At 45.8% G+C, this 20,445-nt stretch overlaps 1 protein-coding gene across 1 annotated transcript in view; it reads left to right on the forward strand.

Moving 5' to 3' along the window:
• The window catches only part of ANKRD35 (ankyrin repeat domain 35), a 41,963-nt gene continuing 21,518 nt past the window's right edge, over positions 1-20,445 (forward strand). Inside the window, exons 1-5 of the mRNA XM_039358521.1 lie at positions 1-725; positions 8,650-8,780; positions 10,854-10,942; positions 15,144-15,208; positions 20,283-20,340. Coding sequence (XP_039214455.1) covers positions 687-725; positions 8,650-8,780; positions 10,854-10,942; positions 15,144-15,208; positions 20,283-20,340 — 382 coding nt within the window. The 5' untranslated portion in view covers positions 1-686. The remainder of the gene's footprint in view (positions 726-8,649; positions 8,781-10,853; positions 10,943-15,143; positions 15,209-20,282; positions 20,341-20,445) is intronic.

Consider the following 20,445-nt stretch of genomic DNA (forward strand, 5'->3'; position numbering starts at 1 on the left):
GGGGTTGGACTAGAAGACCTCCAAGGTCCCTTCCAACTCCGTTATTCTGTTACCCAGCCAAGCGGCCACAGCAGTGAGAGCCGTCTCCCGAAAAAGCCAGAAGAAAGCAGAGATTGGAGATAGAGAGAGGGAAGTAAGAAGCTGCTGGAGAGTCGATTCTTGCGCTGGAGACATTGGCCAATCTTCCCTTCCCCTCCTGCGGCTGGCCTGCAGGCTTTGCGCAGCTGTGAATGGTGGCTTTTTCTCTTGAATGCCGATGATGGTTACATTTGGGCGACCTGAATGCTGAGAGGAGAGAGCCGAAAGAGGAGGAGGAGGCTGGCTCCGAAGCCGTTTCGCTTTCAAGTCAGGCGACAGGGAGATTACCCGGGGATGAGTGTCTGGGGCATGTCCGGGCCTGGCTGAGCAAGGGAACAGGTGTGCGGGAGGCGCACCTAGCAGGACCGTGCAGCTCCCTGCAAAGGCCCTCAGGCGGCTCAAGTGCGCCCTCCCAGCCACACGGATCGGGATCTCCAACCGGCTGCAGCTCTGGAGATGCGCTCCGGCCGGGCCCGGCGTTCCCCTCTGGAGAAAGCATCTCACCTGGGTGAACCTCTCCTGCCAGAGATGGACTGACCCGGTCTGTGTACCTCCACTCAGAGCGAGAGCCTCGGCCTTCCGGGGAGGGCTGGAAGGAAGCAGCCACCATGAAGAAAATGTTCTCCTGTTCCAGCCATCCAGTGGCGGTGAGTAACAACGGCTGCGTTCATCGAAGCTCCGTCTGACAGGTGGCAGGTGATCCTCCAGTAATTATACTTGATATGCCTGTAATTATACTTCTAAAAAAGCAGCAAAAACGTCGAACCTGCAGGCGATAGGAACTGGAGTTCTATCTCTTGGTTTGAATCAAGCTGCTAGTCCTTAAGGTGGCGAAGAAAAGCTTGGAAAACCAGAACCGGCACCAAGGCCTGGGAGGAGCCGTATGTTTTGCAGTATTGAGGAGGGGAATTTAAGTGCTTTCCCTAACTTGTTAGGGACTAGCAACCGCTGCTCTGTCTTGGTTGGGATCTCCGTGACTTTATTCCTAGTCAAGTTGCAGTTTTCAACTTTACTTTATAGCAATAGCAACAGCATTTAGACTTATACAGGTAGTCCTCGACTTACGACGAGGCCCAAATTTATGTTGCATTTGTTAAGTGAGTTTTGCCCCACTTTACGACTTTTCTTGCCACCGTTGTTAAGTGAGTTATTCCAGTTGTAAGTTAGTAACACAGTTGTTAAGTGAATCTGGCTTGTCCGTTGATTTTGCTTGTCGGAAAGTTGCAAAAGGGGATCACATGACCTCGGGACACTGCGACCGTCGTACATATGAACCAGTTGCCAAGTGTGTCTGAATTTTGATCATGGGACCACAGGCATGCTACAAAGGTCGTAACTGTGAAAAAAGGTCATAAGTCATTTTTTTTCAGGGCCGTTGTAACTTTGAATGGTCACTAAATGAACTGTGGTAAATTGAGCACTACCTGTTTAATGCTTCGCAGTGCTTTACAGCCCTCTATGAGTGGTTTACAGAGTCAACATATGGCCCCCAACAATCTGGGTCCTCATTTTACTGACCTTGGAAGGACGGAAGGCTGAGTCAACCTTGAGCCGGTCAGAATAGAATAGAATAGAATAGAATAGAATAGAGAATGGGAGAGAATGGAATAGAATAGAATAGAGTAGAATAGAATAGAATAGGATAGAATAGAATAGGAATATGGAATGGAACAGAACAGAATGGAACAGAACAGAACAGAATAGAATATGGAATGGAATGGAATAGAATAGAATAGAATAGAATAGAATAGAATAGAATAGAATAGAATAGAATAGTAGAATAGAAACAGGAAGAATGGAATGGAATGGAAAATAGAATAGACTAGACTAGACTAGACTAGACTAGAATAGAATAGAATAGAATAGAATAGAATAGAAAAAGGAAGAAGAATGGAATGGAATGGAAAATAGAATAGAATAGAATAGAAATAGAAACAGGAAAAATGGAATGGAGAATAGAATAGAATAGAATAGAATAGAATAGAATAGAATAGAATAGAATAGAATAGAATAGAATAGAATAGAATAGAAAAAGGAAGAAGAATGGAATGGAATGGAAAATAGAATAGAATAGAATAGAATAGAATAGAATAGAAATAGAATGGAATGGAATGGAATAGAATAGAATAGTAGAATAGAATAGAATAGAATAGAAACAGGAAAAATGGAATGGAATGGAAAATAGAATGGAAATTAGAATAGAATAGAATAGAATAGAATAGAACAGAATAGAATAGAATAGAATAGAAGAGACATCAGTGTCCAAAGCAGGGATGGGATTTGAGGAAGGGTCTCAATCTCAACCCTCCCCAGTTTTCTTCAGGATAACGGCAAAGAGTGGAATTGCAAGATTCCAAAGCTGCAGCCTTATAATAAAAGTACAGGGGGTCCTCAACTTACAACAGTTCATTTAATGACCGTTTGAGGTTACAATGGCACTGAAAAAAGTGACGTAGGACCGTGTTTCACACTTATGACCATTGTAGCATCCCTGAGGTCACGTGACCACAATCCAGACGCTTGGCAACTGACACATATTTATGACGGTCGTTGTGTCCCGGGGTCCCCTTTTTGTGACCTTCCGACAAGCGAAGCCAGATTCACTTTACAACCGGGTTACTAATTTCACAACTGCAACGATTCACTTAACAACTGTGGCAAGAAAAGTTACAAAACAGGGCAAAACTCACTTAACAAACGTTTCACTTAGCAACATAAATTTGGGGCTCCATTGTGGTCGTAAGTCGAGGACTACGTGTAGCTTTCGTTTTCATGACTCTTTGATTTTCAAGTCTGGTCCGCTTCGCAGGGCTGAAACCTAGGAGTCCATATTAGGGCTCAATGTAGAAGGCACTCTGCACATGGTCAGAGGGACATGACGGCGCACACGTTCTGGTTGAGATATTCCAAGCCTCAGACCCAGCTGAGAGAAGTCATTGGGGAATGACAGAATAACAGAGTTGGAAGGGACCTTGGAGGTCTTCTAGTCCAGCCCCCTGCCCAAGCAGGGGACCCTATATCATTTCAGACACATGAATGTCCAATCTCTTCTTAAAAGCCTCTAGGGATGGAGCATCCACAACTTCTGGTGGCAAGCTGTTCCACTGGTTAATTGTCCTCACTGTTAGAAAGCTTCTCCTTAATTCCAGCTTGCTTCTCTCCTTGATTAGTTTCCACCCATTGCTTCTTGTCTTGCCTTCTGGTGCAGTATATTTAACAATGTAACACAGTTGGAAGGGACCTTGGAGGTCTTCTAGTCCAACCCCTTGTTCAAGCAGGAACAGGTTACAACACAATTGAGCCCAGCTGAGTTATCCTGTCTCCCCCCCCCCCAGTCCTTCTTTTCTCTAGACTGGCCATACCCAAATCCTGCAACCGTTCTTCCTACGTTTTAGCCTCCAGCCCCCTAATCATCCTTGTTGCTCTTCTCTGCACTCGTTCCAGAGTCTCGCCATCTTTTTTATACGATGGTGACCAAAACTGGATGCAGGATTCCAGGAGTGGCCTTATAAAGAAGTTCAGTTCAGTTGTGGAAATTGGGCCATCCATTATATTTTTTCTCTTTTTTTCATGGCTCAGCCTTGCTCTGCCCTGCCCTTGGTTAGATCCGGCCTTGGGGGCTTCAGTGTGCACCACTTCAGCTTCTCCCACAGCGGCACCTGGCCTAGCCAAGCAGGGCCTTGTGGAGATGCTCAGCTCGGCTGCTTCCGTGTGTCCTTCGTTGTGGGTGTTGCCACCCCGACTACGCAACCGAGAGGAAGGGCTCGAACGCAGCCCCTTTGGGAGGGAGGGAGGGAGGGACCCCCGTTGGATTTTCCACGGCAAATTTGGGGCCCTTTCTCCAAGGTCCTTAGGAAAAGACGGTCCTGGCAGCTGAGGGTCTTCATCTGTCCAAGCAGGGTTAGGCAAGAGAGGGCTGGATCCAGAAAGGGAGAAGGTCACAATGCTGGTCCAATGTGAAGATCACAGGACTGGCCGGCTTGGGAGGAGGCTCTCCTGGGGAATGTCTTCCTAAAGGAGGCAAAATCGCTAGACGGAGAAAAAAAAAAGTTTCAGAAATGGAAATAGAGGAAAAACAAGGAAGGCAAGAATCCTACACCTAGAATTCCAAATAAAGAAAGAAATGCCAGTAGGCTAGCTAAATCAGCTTCTTCCTCTAAATGATGTCACTTTTAAAATATGTTTAGGGTGTATTGCGAAGAGGATGGTTGATGGGAGGTCATCTACACTCTCTGCCTGGAAGCTGTTAGACAGGTTCTCCTTGCCTGCTTTCTTTCTTTCTTTCTTTCTTTCTTTCTTTCTTTCTTTCTTTCTTTCTTTCTTTCTTTCTTTCTTGCTTGCTTGCTTGCTTGCTTGCTTCTCTTTTCCTTCCTTTCTTCCTTTTCTCCTTTCTTTCTTTCTTTCTTTTTCTTTCTTTCTTCCTTTTCTCTTTTCTTTCTTTCTGTCTTTCTTTCTCTCTCTTTCTTGTCTTTTCCTTCCTTCCGTTTTTCTTCTTTCTTTCTTTCTTTCTTTCTTTCTTTCTTTCTTTCTTTCTTTCTTTCTTTCTTCCTTTTCTCTTTCTTTCTTTCTTTTCCTTCTTTCTTTCCTTCCTTTTCTCTTTTCTTTCTTTCTTTCTTTTTTTCCTTCTTTCCTTCCTTCCTTTTCTCTTTTCTTTCTTTCTTTCTTTCTTTCTTTCTTTCTTTCTTTCTTTCTTTCTTTCTTTCTTTTTCCTTCCTTCCTTGCTCCCTTCCTTCCTTTCTTTCCATTCTTTCTTTCCTTCTTTCCTTTCTTCCTTTCTTTGTCTCTCTTTTCCTACCTTCCTTCCTTCTTCCTCCACTTTTCCCGAGTTTTAAAATGTGGATATAAAGTGAAAAACTGAAGCTTCACTGGCAGGCTGAACTCCACTTCCTTAAAGAGCCTGAGTGGAGTGATAAAGGGCACTGAATCAAAAGGTTTCCACAACGAAGACATTTTAGGGAGAAGAAAAGAGATCTTCCATTTATTCAGATGACCCTGAGCACATGGTCATTTCCCCGAATGGTTGAGGGGGCTCTGTTGTGCCCTCCGCAAAAAGGGGATTGTCACAGAAACAGTTCAAACCTCTGCACTTGACAAACTAGAATAGAACAGAGCTGGAAGGGACCTTAGAGGTCCTCTAGTCCAGCAACCTATACCGTCTCAGACAGATGACGGTTCAGTCTCTTAAAGATCTCCAGTGATGGAGTGCCCACGATTTCTGGTGGCAAGCAGTTCCACTGGTTGATTGTCCTCACTGTCAGGAAGTTTCTCCTTAATTCCAGGTTGCTCCCCTCTTTGGTCAGTTTCCAACCATTGTTTCTCGTCCTTCCCTCTGGTGCTTTGGTGAACAACCTGACTCCCTCTTCTTTGTGGCAGCCCCTCAAATGCTGGAACGCTGCTATCATGTCTCCCCTATTTCTTCTTTTCTTTAGACTAGCCAAACCCAAGTCCTGCAGCCGTTCTTCGTATGTTTTGGCCTTGTCTCTCAAGTTCATTTCTACAACATACCACTACAGAGGCTGGACAGAGATGCTGCAGCGGCTCCTGCCCCGAGCAGGGGTTGGACTAAATGACCTCCAGGGTCCCTTCCCACTCAATGATTCTATAAGAAGAGGGGCACAGTCAGTGACCTGAGAACTGCTCTCCAAGAAAAAAAGAGCAGATTCCCTTCTGATCTCTTGAGAACCGGATGGCCCGACAGAGGAACCCCGCCTTAGTCAGCTGGCCAACGCCCGGCCTTCCCTCCTCTCAGCATTACTACGGCTGGGGTGAGAGCCGGTTGTGTGTGTGTGTGTGTGTGTGTGTGTGTGTGTGTCCTTGTGCAATCTCCCCTCCGACAACAACAGGGCGTGTGGCTTTGTCGTGCCCTGTCTTCAGAACCGGATTTTTTTTTTTTCTGTCAGGAAGATCCAGCGCCTCTTTCTCGAAACTCATCTGCCTGCCAAAGCAAACGGCGAGGAGGGAAGGCGCAGCCGAGGCTCCAGAGCCGGGATGGGGATCAGGCCTGGGGGGTGTGGGGTGTGGGGTAGGGTCACCGGACAAGGCCGGGTTGGGGCTGAAAAGCCAAAGTGTTCTCACTCCCCAAAGGGCACCATGGACTGGGACTTAAGCACCAACGTCTCAGCTCCTCTGGAATAAAAAATAATAATAAAAAAATAATAAAATAATAAAATAAAATATAATAATAAAATAAAATAAAATAAAATATAATAAAATAAAATAAAGTAAAATAAAAAAATGAAATAATGATAGAACGGAGTATTTGTAGCTCAGAGCTGAACTGTGGGATCCTTGCACTGATGATGTTATCTAGTTGGGTCATGAAACATCTGCAAGAAAACCACCAAGCTCAGAGAGCACCAAGGACCCCATAAAGTAAAAAATAACAAAATAAAATAATAAAATAAAATAACAAAATAGAATAACAAAATAATAAATTAAAATAAAATTAAAATAAAATAATAAAATAAAATTAATTATAATTAAATAATAAATAAAATAAAATAATGATAGAAGAGAGTATTTGTAGCTCAGCGTTGAACGGGCCCTTGCACTGATGATGTTACCTAGTTGGTTCATGAAACGTCTGCAAGAAAACCACCAAGCTCAGAGAGCACCAAGGACCCCATAAAGTAAAAAATAACAAAATAAAATAATAAAATAAAATAACAAAACAGAATAATAAAATAATAAATTAAAATTAAATTAAATTAAAATAAAATAATAAAATAAAATCCTCACCCAGCATGGCTGTCCCTGAGGATTCTGGGAGGCTGGAAATTCTCAAGGTGGGATTCATCCAAGATTCAGCCGGGGGCGGTGAATGTCTCTGCGGCCGAATCCCATCGCAGGGGGTCCTCAACGTACAGCTATTCCTTTAGCAACTGTTCAAAGTTACCACAGCAGTGAAAAAAGTGACTGGCAACTTCCAACAAGCAAAGCCAATGGGGGAAGCTGGACTCGCTTAATGATTGTGTGCTTCACTTAACAGCTGCAGTGGTTTGCTTAACAACCATGGCAAAAAAGGTCATAAATTTGGGCGTGACTCGCTTAACAACTGCTTTGCTTAGCGACAGATATTATGATCCCAATTATGGTCGTAAGTTAAGGACTACCTGTATTTCTGATTTTAAAGAACAACCTGCTGCTGCCGCCTCAGGGTCATTATGGAGGTTTTTAAGAAGAGACTGGACAGCCACTTGTCTGAAATGGTATAGGATGTCCTGCTACGACAGGGGGTTGGACTAGAGGACCTCCAAAGTCCCTTCCGACTCTATTATTCTGTTATTTTACAACCAAAATTGAGCCCAAAATTTCTGTTGCTAATTGAGACATTTGTTATGTGAGGTTTGCCCTGTTTTACGATCTTCCTTTGCACAGTTGTTAAGTGAATCACTGCAGTTGTAAGTTAGTAACATGGTTGTTAAATGAATCAAGCTTCCAGTATTGAGTTTGCTGGTCAGAAGGTCGCAAAACAGGATCACGTGACCCTGGGACACTGAAACCGTCATAAATATGAGTCGCCAAGTGCCCAAATTTTGATCGTGTGACTCTGGGGACGCTGCAACAGTCTTAAGTGTGAAAAACGGTCCTAAGTCACTTTTTCCCATGGTGTTGTAACTTCGGTCACTAAATGAACCGTTGTAAGTCAAGGACTACCTGTATTCCATTTCTTTGCTGAGAAGAAATGTCGGGGCAGAGAGACACAAATTATTTTGCCCAGCTGTAATATATCTAAAGTCATCAACTATGGTTTCACTTTTACCCATTTGAACACATTTTACAGGGGGTGTTATAAAACATGGTTTGTCCTTAACCATAAATTACTATGTCAGAATTCAAGATCCCAGTTTATTTACTGGTTGCTTAAGTCCCTTCTAGTCTCTGTTCCCACAACCAGCTTTGTTGCAAAGCCTGCTTCCCACTCAATGGTCAGCCGTGTGCGGCAGCTGCAAAAAAAGCCAACACAGTGCTGGGCTGCATTAACAGAGGGATAGAATCAAGATCACGTGAAGTATTAATACCACTTTACAATGTCTTGGTAAGGCAATACTTGAAATACTGCATCCAGTTTTGGTCACCACGATATAAAAAAGATGTTGAGACTCTAGAAAGAGTACAGAGAAGAGCAACAAAGATGATTAGGGGACTGGAGGCTAAAACATACAAGGAACAGTTGCAGGAATTGGGTATGTCTAGTTTAACGAAGAGAAGGACGAGGGGGGACAGGATAGCAGTGTTCCAATATCTCAGGGGCTGCCCCAAAGAAGAGGAAGTCAAGCTATTCTCCAAAGCGCCTGAAGGCAGGACAAGAAGCAACGGATGGAAACTAACCAAGGAGAGAAGCAACCTAGAACTAAGGAGAAACTTCCTGACAGTTAGAACAATTAACCAGTGGAACAACCTGCCTCCAGAAGTGGTGAATGCTCCAACACTGGAAGTTTTTAAGAAGAGACTGGATAGCTATTTGTCTGAAATGGTATAGGGTTTCCTGCCTGAGCAGGGGGTTGGACTAGATGACCTCCAAGGTCCCTTCCAACTCTGTTCTGAGTTCTGTATTCTCTTGCCTTCCAGGTCGAAAGCTGGAACAAGCACGACCAGAAGCTGCTTGACGCCGTTGAGAAAGGGGACGTGACCCGGACATCCCTTTTTGCGTCAAGGAAAACAGCCCACCCCACCAAGCTCAACGCCCTGGGTCAATCTGCGTACGTAAGTTTTTCCCCTTGGCCTTCAAGAGGGACAGTATGGCTGAAGGGCAGCGGCCACTTCCTGAGCATTGCCTTAGCTACAATTGACTGAATCTGGGGCTATATGGTTGTGGGAACTCGGCCCTTGGCTCAGAAGAGTGTCTGTAGAGATCATCCCATTCAAGAATGTGGCTTAGAGGCAGTCCTCAAGCTTCGACCATCATGCAGCCTGCCCATAATAGTCCTGAATATCATAAAATGGGTCAGTTACTTGTCCAACCCAAATTTATTGCCCCCCCTTTTTTTTTGCAGAAATCATCACAGTTGTTAAGTTTAATGACCACAACCTTCACTAAGTGGTGGTTAAACAAATCCTGTGCTCATGGAGTGAACCAATGTCACTCTATGGGTGTGGTTTTGCCCAAAACTGGAAGTAAACAATTTTTTTTGCAAAACCACTGTAAAGTGTGGTCACATGACCCCAGAATCCTGCAAAGAGTCATCAATGCAACCTGGTTGATAAGTTCCCAAAGTTAACCAATGTAACCATGTAAGTGCAGTTGGATCTGGATCGTAAGAATCCCCCCCCCCCCGGTAGGTTCATCAGAACTTCACCCATTCGCTAAGTCACCGGTCGTAAGTTGAGTCTTCATCGGGGACAGAAGTTGTCACCCTGAACTTAGGGGCAAGCCAAGTGGCATAGTTCCAATCTAAGAATCATGGCTTGTTAGAGGACTTGGGGGCTATTAAACATAACACAGTCTACCATTGCATTCTTAACCAAGTTTGGCACAGACAATTACATTAGTAAATGATTACCGTACAGATAGTCCTTGATTTACAACCATTCCTTCAGAGTTACAATAGTACCAGGATCATGTGATCGCCATATGTGATCTTCCCGGCTTCCGACAAGTCACATCAATGGGGGAAAATTGGATCGCTTAACAAACGCGCGATTCATTTCACCACTGCAGTGATTCATTTAACAGCTACGTTGTAAATACGTTGTAAAATCAGGCACGGTTGACTTAATAACCGCCTTGCCTAGCAACAGAAATTTTGAGCTCAGTCGTGTGGTCACAAATCGTCTATTTTTGTGCACTCGCTGTACATCCTGGGTGGAGGAATTTCTTTCAAGGACAGGATGTAAATTCCTACTTGTGTAAAACTTGGTTTGCCACATGTATGTGGCTTAAAGTAAAACCTTGCCTAAGAAGTCTTCTGGATGCTGTTTTTGGAGCTGGATCAGGAGAGACCAAGAAATAGCCAAGAGTGGGGTGTAGGACAATTTGCCACGGCCACCTCGCCACGGGAGTGTGGGACAATTCAACGCTATATTAATCATTTCATTCAGATGCTTTTATTATTGACTACGTTTTCGCCAATATTATTGTAAATCTTCTGTGGAATTCCTAGCCCAGTGGTGGTGAACCTACGGCACGGGTGCCAGAGGCGGCACTCAGAGCCCTCTCTGTGGGCACGCGCCCCGTCGCCCCAGTCCTAGGCCTTCAGCTGAGTTTTATAAAACCTTTTCGCTTTAGGCCTCTGCCACCATTTGCAAAAAAAAAAAGGTTCAATCAATCAGTCAATTTCAACTTCTTGCGGGGAAAAAAAGATCTTGCAAAGTTGGAATTGATTGATTGAACTTTTTAGTCCCACCCAGTCTGCCGTTACCACCGCAGCCACGCCCAGCCAATGGGCCACACCCACACAATGGGCCACACCCACACAATGGGCCACACCCACCTGGCACTCGAAGATGCACAAGTGGGTTTTGTGTTGCAGTTTGGGCACTCAGTCTCTAAAAGGTTCGCCATCACTGTCCTAGCCTTTGCTGGTGGGAAATTCTGCTTTCCCCCCTTTATTTATGAGCCATGATAGTGCATGGCTCATAAATAATGTGGTATTGCAAGCTCACTTTGCCCACTGCCAGCAGTTCGATCCTGATCGGCTCCAGGTTGACTTAGCCTTCCGTCCTTCCGAGGTCGGTAAAATGAGGACCCAGATTGTTGGGGGCAAGAGGCTGTAAACCACTTAGCGAAGGCTGTGAAGCACTTTGACATCTAAGTGTTGTTGCTGTTATTGCAGGTTCCATGTGGCAGCTTCCAAGGGACTCACGGAGTGCCTTACCATCCTGCTCAGCCATGGGGCCAACGTCAACGATAAGAACGAGGACGGTGGGTACCAGCCCAAAGACCCCCTCCCCTTTTCCACAGGGCGTTTGCACAAAGGGGGTGGTTGGGTTTTGCAGACCAGAGTCATGTTTGAGGGACATCTGGCTGGTAAGAGAAGATCATGAGAAGACACATTTCAACAGCCCCCCCCCTTTCTCTCCATTGCTTTGACGTCCTGAGGCTCCTGGGGTGGGCAATTAATTTTTCCCAAGGGGCCACATGAGAAACTAAGACTGCATTAGTAGAGGGGCAGAATCAGCATCACGTGAAGTGTTAATACCACTTTACAATGCCTTGGTAAGGCCATGCTTGGAATACTGCGTCCAGTTTTGGTCACCACGATGTAAAAAAGATGTTGAAAAGGTGCAGAGAAGAGCAACAGAGATGATTAGAAGTCTGGTGGCTAAAACATATGATATAAGAACGGTTGCAGGAATTGGGCATGGCCACTCTAGAGAAAAGAAGGACGAGGGGTGACATGATAGCCGTCTTCCATTATTTGAGGGGCTGCCATAAAGAAGAGGGGGGGGGGTGTCAACTTATTTTCCAAAGCATCAGAAGTCACAACAAGAAACAATGGATGGAAACGAATCAAGGAGAGAAGCAACCTGGAATTAAGGAGAAACTTCCTGACAATGAGAACAATTAACCAGTGGAACTGCTTGCCACCAGAGGTTGTGGATGCTTCATCACTGGAGGTTTTTAACAAGAGACTGGACAGCCCTTTGTCTGGAATGTTATAGGGTTTCCTGCCAGAGCAGGGGGTTGGACTAGATGACCTCCAAGGTCCCTTCCAGCTCTGTTATTCTGACACTGTTGTGGATGTCCAAATCAACAGTCCTCCACAGCAAGTTGTGAAGGTGTGTAGGCACGCATGCACGTACATAAATTAAAAACAAAAAGAGCAGTTGCCTTCAAAATAAGCAGTTGCATTGGGTGCATGGCACGATTTAATCAATTTACATTTGATTTTTAATTTCCGATCGACCTCAGGCTCCGGGACCATAAAATGCCTAGGCCTGAGCTAACATGTCCACAAGGTCAGGGATCAATTGGTTGACAATGACTGGAGTCACACCACAGTGTAGACTAGGCTAACATTTGTTTGGTCCTTAAGACTTAGTGTGTTGTGAGAACTCAGTCCCTGGCCTACACTTTTGAATTATTTAGACATAGATAGCCCTTGATTTACACAACTGAGCCTGACATTTTGATCTTAAGTTGTTGCGGTCACGAAGTGGGTCAACTGTTTTTACAATGGTCATTAAGTGAGTCACCACAGTCATTAGGCAAATCCAGCATTTCCAATGTAGGCAGTCCTTGATTTACGACCATAATTGACCTCTAAATTTCTGTTGATAAGCGAGTTGTTAAGTGAGTTTGGGCCCATTTTACGACCTTCCGTGCCACAGTTGTTACGCAAATCACTGCAGTTGTTAAGTCAGCAACCCGCTTGTTAAGTGAATCTGGCTTCGCCGTTGACTTCGTTTGTCAGAAGGTCGCAAAAGGGGATCACGCGACTGGGGGACACTGCGACCGTCATAACTATGAGTCAGTTGCCAAACGTCCGAATTTCCATCACGTGATCATGGGGCTGAGGCAATGGCCATAAGTGGGAAAAACGGTCAGTGTCGTAACTTCTAACAGTCACTAAATGAAAAGTTGTGAGTCGAGGACTACCCGTAGGCATTTTTTGCCATTTTTCTGCCCCCCAGCTGCAGAATCCCAGTCACGTTACCACAGGATGCTGCAACTGGTTGCAAGTGCAAACCAGAACTGCAAGTGCCCAAAATGTGATCATGTGACCTAGGTAGATGCGGCAGTTGTAACTTTGAAGACCGTTGTAAGTAGCTTTTCTGAAGTCCGTCGTAACTTCAAACAGTTATTAAGCAACTGGTCATTAAGGGAGGATTACCTTATCTATTTTTTTTTAGATACCGTGTTCTGTTAACCCGGGGTTATAATTAAATATGGTTTACCGGTGCATCCCTCAAGTATCCTGGAAAGCAGAAGACCTGATATATGGGCAAATGGACCAAAAATAGGAAGATGGCGGCCGTGAGGGCGTCATCAAGGCCCCGCCTCTTTTGCATAGAGTGCGCCTACCAAGGGGCGGGGCTTTGATGGTGCAGTCACGGCCTGCTGGTGATATTTGGCTCCCCACCAAATATGCTCCTGGCCCAGCAAATTACTCTGGGTAGGCTGGTGATAGGCATGTGCATGTGTGTTTGTGTGTGTATATGTAGGACATATAGTCACAGTACATGTAATCCTCCACTTATGTCTGCAATCGGGACCAGAATTTCCATTCCTCAACAAAATGGTTATTAAGTGAATCACACCTGACTTTTATAATCTTTTTGGTCCTGGTTGTTAAGTGAATCACACAGTCATTAAGCGAATTGAGGTTTCCCCCGTCGACTTGACTTCTCAGAAGCTGGCTGAGAAGGTTGCAAATGGCAATCACACAACCCCCGGGATGCTGCAGGCGTCGTAAATACGATGGCCGTGGGCCAGGCTTTTGATCATGTGACCACAGGGATGCTGGGACAGTCGTAAGTGTGAAGTGTGAGTAAGTGACTTTTTTTCAGTGCCTTTGTAACTTGGAACCATTGCTAAACAGAGAGTTGTAAATTGAGGATAAGCTGCACAAGCAAATTTGCAAGCGCCAGTTAGTGACTGATGGACGAAATCAATTTTAACCACGATTGAGCAAATCCTCGACTTACACAAATTCATTTAGTGACCGTCCAAAGTTACGACGGCACTGAAAAGAGTGACTTATGAGGGTTTTTCCCACTTACGACCATGCAATATCCCCATGATCATGTGAGAAATTCAAACACTCAGCAACTGGTTCATATTTATGACGTTCACAGGGTCCTGGGATCACGTGATCCCCTTGTGCGGCCTTCTGACAACTGAAGACAATGGAGGAAGCCAAATTCATTTCACAACCGGGTTACTAACTTATCATCTGCAGTGATTCACTGAACGACTGTGGCAAGGACATTCGTAAAATGGGGCAAAACTCACTTAGCAAAGGTCTCACTTAGCAACAGAAATTTTGGGCTCCATTGTGGTCGTAAGTCGAGGACTACCTGTAAATATTTCACCCCAATACAAGCTGATATTTATCAAGAGGGAAGCAAATGGGGACCAGGGGCCAAGGCTAAGGAACCCTGGTTGGGGATGCGCTCCTCCTTCAGTTGTGGGTGCTCCAATGTTGTTGTTGTTGTTGTTAATTGCGAAGCCGTGTCCGACCCATCGCGACCCCCATGGACAACGTTCCTCCAGGTCTTCCTGTCCTCTACCATCTCCAATATTGGAAGGTTTTGAAGGACAAATTAGACAACCATTTGTGTGAAATGGTCTAGGGCAGGGGTGTCCAACTTGCGACGTCACATGATGTATCGTGACTTTTTTTCCATCGCTGGCAATGGGGTGGGCGCGATTTTGCCATGAAGCATCCGGCCCACCGGCCAGCAGTTTGACACTCCTGGTCTAGGGCAGACATGTCAAACCCAAGGCCCGGGGGCCGGATGCGGCCCGCGAAGTGGTTTCATGTGGCCCGTGAAGCCGTCCTGGAAACAGTGAGGGAACGGCCCCCGCTGCCTTGACCCTGGCCCAGGCCGGCCGGGAGCCAATGTACAATTTTGTGGTGGCCATCTATGCTGAAACGCATTCAGTCTTAGCTCCACAAGGCCGTCTGGAAACAACGAGGGTCCAGCCCCTGCCGTGTCGCCCCCGCTCCCTGGGTGCATGCTGGGGAGGGGTCACCCTTTGTGAGGAATGAAGAAATGGACCATCGCCTGGAAGTGGCCAGCAAATGGCCCTTGCCTACTTCACATATCCGGCTTGATGGACTCTGCCCCGGTCCCACCCGCTTCTGCCAGAGACCCTCAGACCTGTCCCACTCCTGCCCAGACCCCCACAGGCACCCTTGATGGGAACGATGTAGAGCTGGCCACGCCCACCCAGTAGGCCACACCCACTCCATCCACGCCCACCCAGTAGGCCGCACCCACCCTGGCCACACACACACACACACACACCCCGAGGGCAACCGCAATGCTGATGCAGCCCTCAGTGAAATTGAGTTTGACACCCCCTGCTCTAGGGTCTCCTGCTTGAGCAAGGGTTGGACTACAAGACCTCTGAGGTCCCTTCCCTCCCTCTTATTCTATGGTTTATGTTTTTGCAGGCAGCACAGCTCTGCACCTAGCCACCATCGCTTGCCAGCCCCAGTGCGTGAAGGTCCTCCTCCAGGTAAAAGACTGCTTCTCCGTTGGGACCCCTTTGAGGCCCATTCACAGCATCCTAAAGCTAAAGGCACCTCTGAGCACGTGCAGGGACATGGCAGCTTGGTGGGTTTTAGAAGGTTTAGCCCGGGGGGGGGGGAGAGGGAGGTTGTTGCTACCCTTTGGGAATTTTTGTGTGGTTTCTGCCCTGTTCCTCTGGTAAAATGTCCCCCCTCCCCACCATTGAGAGGGCTCTGAGCTTGTTTTCAAGGAGGAGGAGAAGGGGAAAAGGACTATGGGGTCCTTGGTGCTCTCTGAGTTGGGTGGTTTTCTTGCAGACGTTTCATGACCCAACTAGGTAACATCATCCATGCTAGAAGGGAGTACAGTTTACAGGAAGGAGGAGGAGGAGGAGAGGAAGGACAGTGGCGTCCTTGGTGCTCTCTGAGCCTGGTGGTTTTCTTACAGACATTTCATGACCCAACTAGGTAACATCATCAGTGCTTTAAGAGAATGGGGTTTTCCGGGGGGGGGAGGAGGAGGAGGAGAAGGAAAAGTTTGGGGGTCACTTTTTTCAGGGCCGTTGTAACTTTGGATGATCACTAAATGAACTGTCGTGGACTACCTGTAATGGAAAAGGAATACAAACAGTACATTTATTTATTTGAATTTATTAGCTTTATTTGTTTTGGGGGTGTCCACTGGTTGCCCATAAGAAAGAGGCAGAATGTGGATGCCATCTTTTTCGATGGCATCCACATTCAAGTCTGGGCAGTTTGGATGAGTGTCAAGTAATTAGGCGTTAATTAGTCCCCTCGCTGTGAAAACTCATCTTCTTGATTCAAGACCTAACTGGAAAACAGTGATGCCTATCTCGTGGGAATTAATAATAAATAAACTTAAAAGGAAGATTGCTACTTTTAATTGCACTAAATTCTATAATTGCCGGATAGTCAGCGCTGGAAGGGTGAGAACCATCTAATGCAGCAAATCCCATTTTAGAGCCTACACAAACTCACAACCAGCATGAATCTGCCTGGGCTGCATGGAGGACAAACCTGAGATCTCATCCTTGTGTCTTAGAACACACAACACAAGGAGGGGGGATTGAGGTGAGGAGAGTCAATAAAGGAGCGACTGAGACAGACCCTTAGCAAAGCAGGAACTGTTGTGATATGAACACTCTCGCCCTGCGCAGCTGGCTAAGCCCACCAGGATGTCATTCCCACAACATGCTGTTGGAAGAAAAATCAGACCCTGTTCCAAGCCTTGATAAGATCACACTTTGAAATACGGCATCCATTTTTGGTCACCACAATGTAAATAAGATGTTGAGACTCTAGAAAGAGTGCAGAGAAGAGCAAGAAAGATGATCAGGGGACTGGAGGCTAAAACATATAAAAAACAGTTGCTGGAATTGGGTAGGTCTAGTTTAACGAAGAGAAGGATGAGGGGGGACAGGATAGCAGCCTTCCAATATCTCAGGGGCTGCCCCAAAGAGGAGGGAGTCAAGCTATTTTCCAAAGCGCCTGAAGGCAAGACAAGAAGCAACGGATGGAAACTAATCCAGGAGAGAAGCAACCTAAAACTAAGGAGAAATTTCCTGACAGTTAGAACAATTAACCAGCGGAACAACCTGCCTCCAGAAGCAGTGAATGCTCCAACACTGGAAATTTTCAAGAAGAGACTGGACAGCCATTTGTCTGAAATGGTGTAGGGTTTCCTGCCTGAGCAGGGGGTTGGACTAGATGACCTCCAAGGTCCCTTCCAACTCCTTTGTTTCAATTCTAATTGTACTGCCCAGATTTTCCAGCCCCAAATAAATAAACGAATGAATGAATCGGGCTGGGCAGCTGCGGAGGAATCCTGCTGCTTGCAGAGCCCGGTTTTGCAAGAGTCCCCAGGGGCAGTTTCAATCCAGCCGTGGTGGCAGAAGCACCCGGAGCCAGCTGGTTGCACAAGGTTGTGCTGGGAACGTTCAGGCTTGCCTGCTGGCCTGTGTGGCCACATTCCTGAGCTGACAAAGCTATCCGGGTCTCATAAAAATCACCAGTTTCCTCCCAGGGAACCCCTTCTGACGACAGGTGCAAAGCAGGGGGTGCATGGAGCATTTTTCATCGTGTCACAGCTGCAGCTTCTCCTGCGTCTACATCTATTTCCCCCCCCCTCTTTTCCTATTTGTTTCTTAATTTGTCTTGCAAGATTATGTCCAGAGATTACTGCATGGAGAGTTTGCCTTAAACTCTTGGGTAAAAAGAGTTTTATCTTTACTTGGGTAAAGATCTGGTTAAAGAACAGACCAAATCCAAAAGATTTTTTTTTTCTGGAGGCAACTGGACTGTCTTGTTTTTTCTTTGAAGACGTTTCGCTTCTCCTCCAAGAAGCTTCTTCAGCTCTGACCGGATGGTGGGGGAATGGAAGGATTTATACTCCTTGCAGACAGCTGGTCATTTGCCTTCTTTTTAGAGAGTCGTTGAGGCCACTTGGAGGTTGATCTGTGTTCTCAAGGTCACCCGGTTGGTGCGTGTGATAACTCTATAGAGCAGTGGTTCTCAACCTTTCTAATGCCGCGACCGCATAATACAGTTCCCCATGTTGTGGTGACCCCCAACCACTTATACATCACCGGGTGCCAGGGGCGTGGCCAAAGAAAAGGGGGGAAAATGGTGGACAGCCTTGTTTGGCGACCCCTGTGAAATGGTCGTTCGACCCCAAATGGGGTCCCGACCCACAGGTGGAGAACCACTGCTATAGATAGATAGTGTAAGGGCCCACCCCACTTTACATCTTAAGAAGACAGAACTCTTGGAATATCTTTTCCAACAGGCATCTTTATTAAGAAGAAATGATTGTAGGCGTTCTAGACAGGACCTGGGGCCCAAGCCCTACGGTTCAAGGTTTTAAGGGGTCCCCAGCAGCCCCACCCCACCATCTTTCCAGCGACAATCCCAGGCATTACATTTCCACCCCCTTTTTCCTCACGGCCGGCGGAAGGGAGACTTCAGAGAGGAGTAGATGAAAGGTGATGGCCATATTGTTATGGTCAGTCCTTTTGGTGAGATCCACATTCAGTCCCTTCAAAGTTTTAACGAAAGAAGTGAGGGCCATAAAACCCCTTTGTTCACCCCCCTTCCCTTCATCGTATGACAGAATCCAGAGAGGGCAGAAATGGGGTTTTCCATAGTCGACAATTAGAAATGAAATATAATTGGATTCTGATAGATAGTTATGACCACATCTGGGATCAGGCTTAGTTAATTAGAGTTAAGGTTAAGGTCAGCTAGTTAATGAGCTCTAGTGAACTAGAGTTAGTTAATCAGCTCTATTCTGATTCTGATTTAAGTGAATCCCATCTGATTTTATGACCTTCTGGCCATGGTTGTTAAGTAAATCATATGGACATTCAAGGAATCCAGCTTCCCTTGTTGACCTAAGCAGGAAAAACCAAAGGCACAAATACAGTGAGTTTTGCCCCATTTTGTGACTTTTCTTGCCACATTCGTTAAGTGAATCACTGCAGTTGTTAAATTAGTCACATGGTTGTTCAGTGAATCTGGTTTCCCCATGGACTTTGCTTGTCAGGTCACAAAAGGGGGTCGCGTGACCCCGGGACGTTGAAACCGTCATAACGTGGAGTCCATTGCCGAGCGTCCAAATTTTGGTCACGTGACCGATGGGGATGCTGTAACGGTCGTAAGTGTGAAAAACGGTCATAAGTCACTGTTTTTCAGTGCTGTTGTAACTTCGAACGGTCACTAAACAAAAAGCTATAAGGTGAGGACTACCTGTAGGCATTTTTTGCCGTTTTCGTGCAAATCCCAGTCACGTGACCACAAGATGCTGCAACTGGTTGTAACTGCAAGCCAGATGCAAGTGCCCAAAACGCGATCATGTGACCTGGATAAGTGTGGCTGTTGTAACTTGGAGGATGGTTGTAAGTAGGTTTTTTTGAAGCCTTTTGTAACTTCAAGTGGACATTAAACAAATAGTCATTAAGTGAAGACTAACAGGGTCTTTTTTTAGCTCCTGTGTTTCCCATAACCCTCGGTTATAGTTAAACATGGTTTGCAAATGAAAACCCTCAAGTACCCTGGAAAGCAAAAGACCTGATATGTGGGCAAAGGGAACAAAAATAGGAAGATGGTGGCCACCAAAGCATACAACCTTTTGCATACAACCTATTTTCCAGAGCACCTGAAGGCAGGAAAAAAAAACAACAACAGATGGAAACTAATGAAGGAGAGAAGCAACTTAGAACTAAGGAGAAATTTCCTGACAGTGAGGACAATTAATCAGTGGAACAGCTTGCCACCAGAAGTTGTGGGTGCTCCATCACTGCAGGCTTTTCAAGAAATGATCGGACAGCCATTTGTCTGAAATGGTATAGGGCAGGAGTCCCCAATTCCCAGTCCGTGGACTGGTACCGGGCTATGGCATGCCAGCAACCGGTCCACACAAACAAGCAAAGCCCCATCCGCGGGATGCAGGCAGCACACAAAACCACCACCTGTCTGGTCCGTGGAAAAACCTCTCTCCGTGGAACCGGTCCCTGGTACCCAAAAGGTTGGGGACCTCTGGTATCAGGTCTTCTGCCTGAACGGGGGGTTGGACTAGATGACCTTCTGAGGTCCTTTCCAACTCTGTTATTCTGTTAACTTTCACATGCCATCTTGTGGACGGGTTTCAGATACCTGATGCAGTTTAGCTGCAAGAGAATTGGTCCTGCGGAGAAAAAAAAAAATCTAGGATAGGATTGGGAGACTGGGAGGAATTGGGTAGGTCTAGTCTAGAAAAAAAGGAGGGCTAGGGGATGACAGGATAGCCAATGATTCTAACATTTGAAGAGACCCCCAACTCTGTTTTTCTGGCACCTCTGCAGGAATCGTATTTAGAGAAAATCCCCAAGTGGAAAAATAGAGTATTATTTTTGTTTGGCAGCGACTAATTTCACAACTTTGTGGGATGAGTTTAATTGCAGGGGGAAAAAATCAGTCTTATGTTTCATGTTATACTGTTGCTAATTTTTTTTATTAAAAGCTATTAGAACACAGGACATTAGACATGTATTACGGTAAGGAGTATACTGTCCTTTTTTCTCGCAGCACGGAGCAAATGAAGACTGTGTGGATGGAGAGAACCGTACACCTCTACATTGGGCTGGTGAGTCTTAGGATTCTGCGAACTTCTATGGCTTTTTCCTCCCAAATTAAACATTTCTTCCAAGGGCAACTGCTTTGGCATAGGAACAGCACAATCACATAAGAG

The sequence above is a fragment of the Crotalus tigris genome, unplaced genomic scaffold, assembly GCF_016545835.1.
Source record: "Crotalus tigris isolate CLP2741 ecotype Arizona unplaced genomic scaffold, ASM1654583v1 scf7180000019021.11574027:1482141, whole genome shotgun sequence".
Classification (NCBI taxonomy): Eukaryota; Metazoa; Chordata; class Lepidosauria; order Squamata; family Viperidae; genus Crotalus; species Crotalus tigris.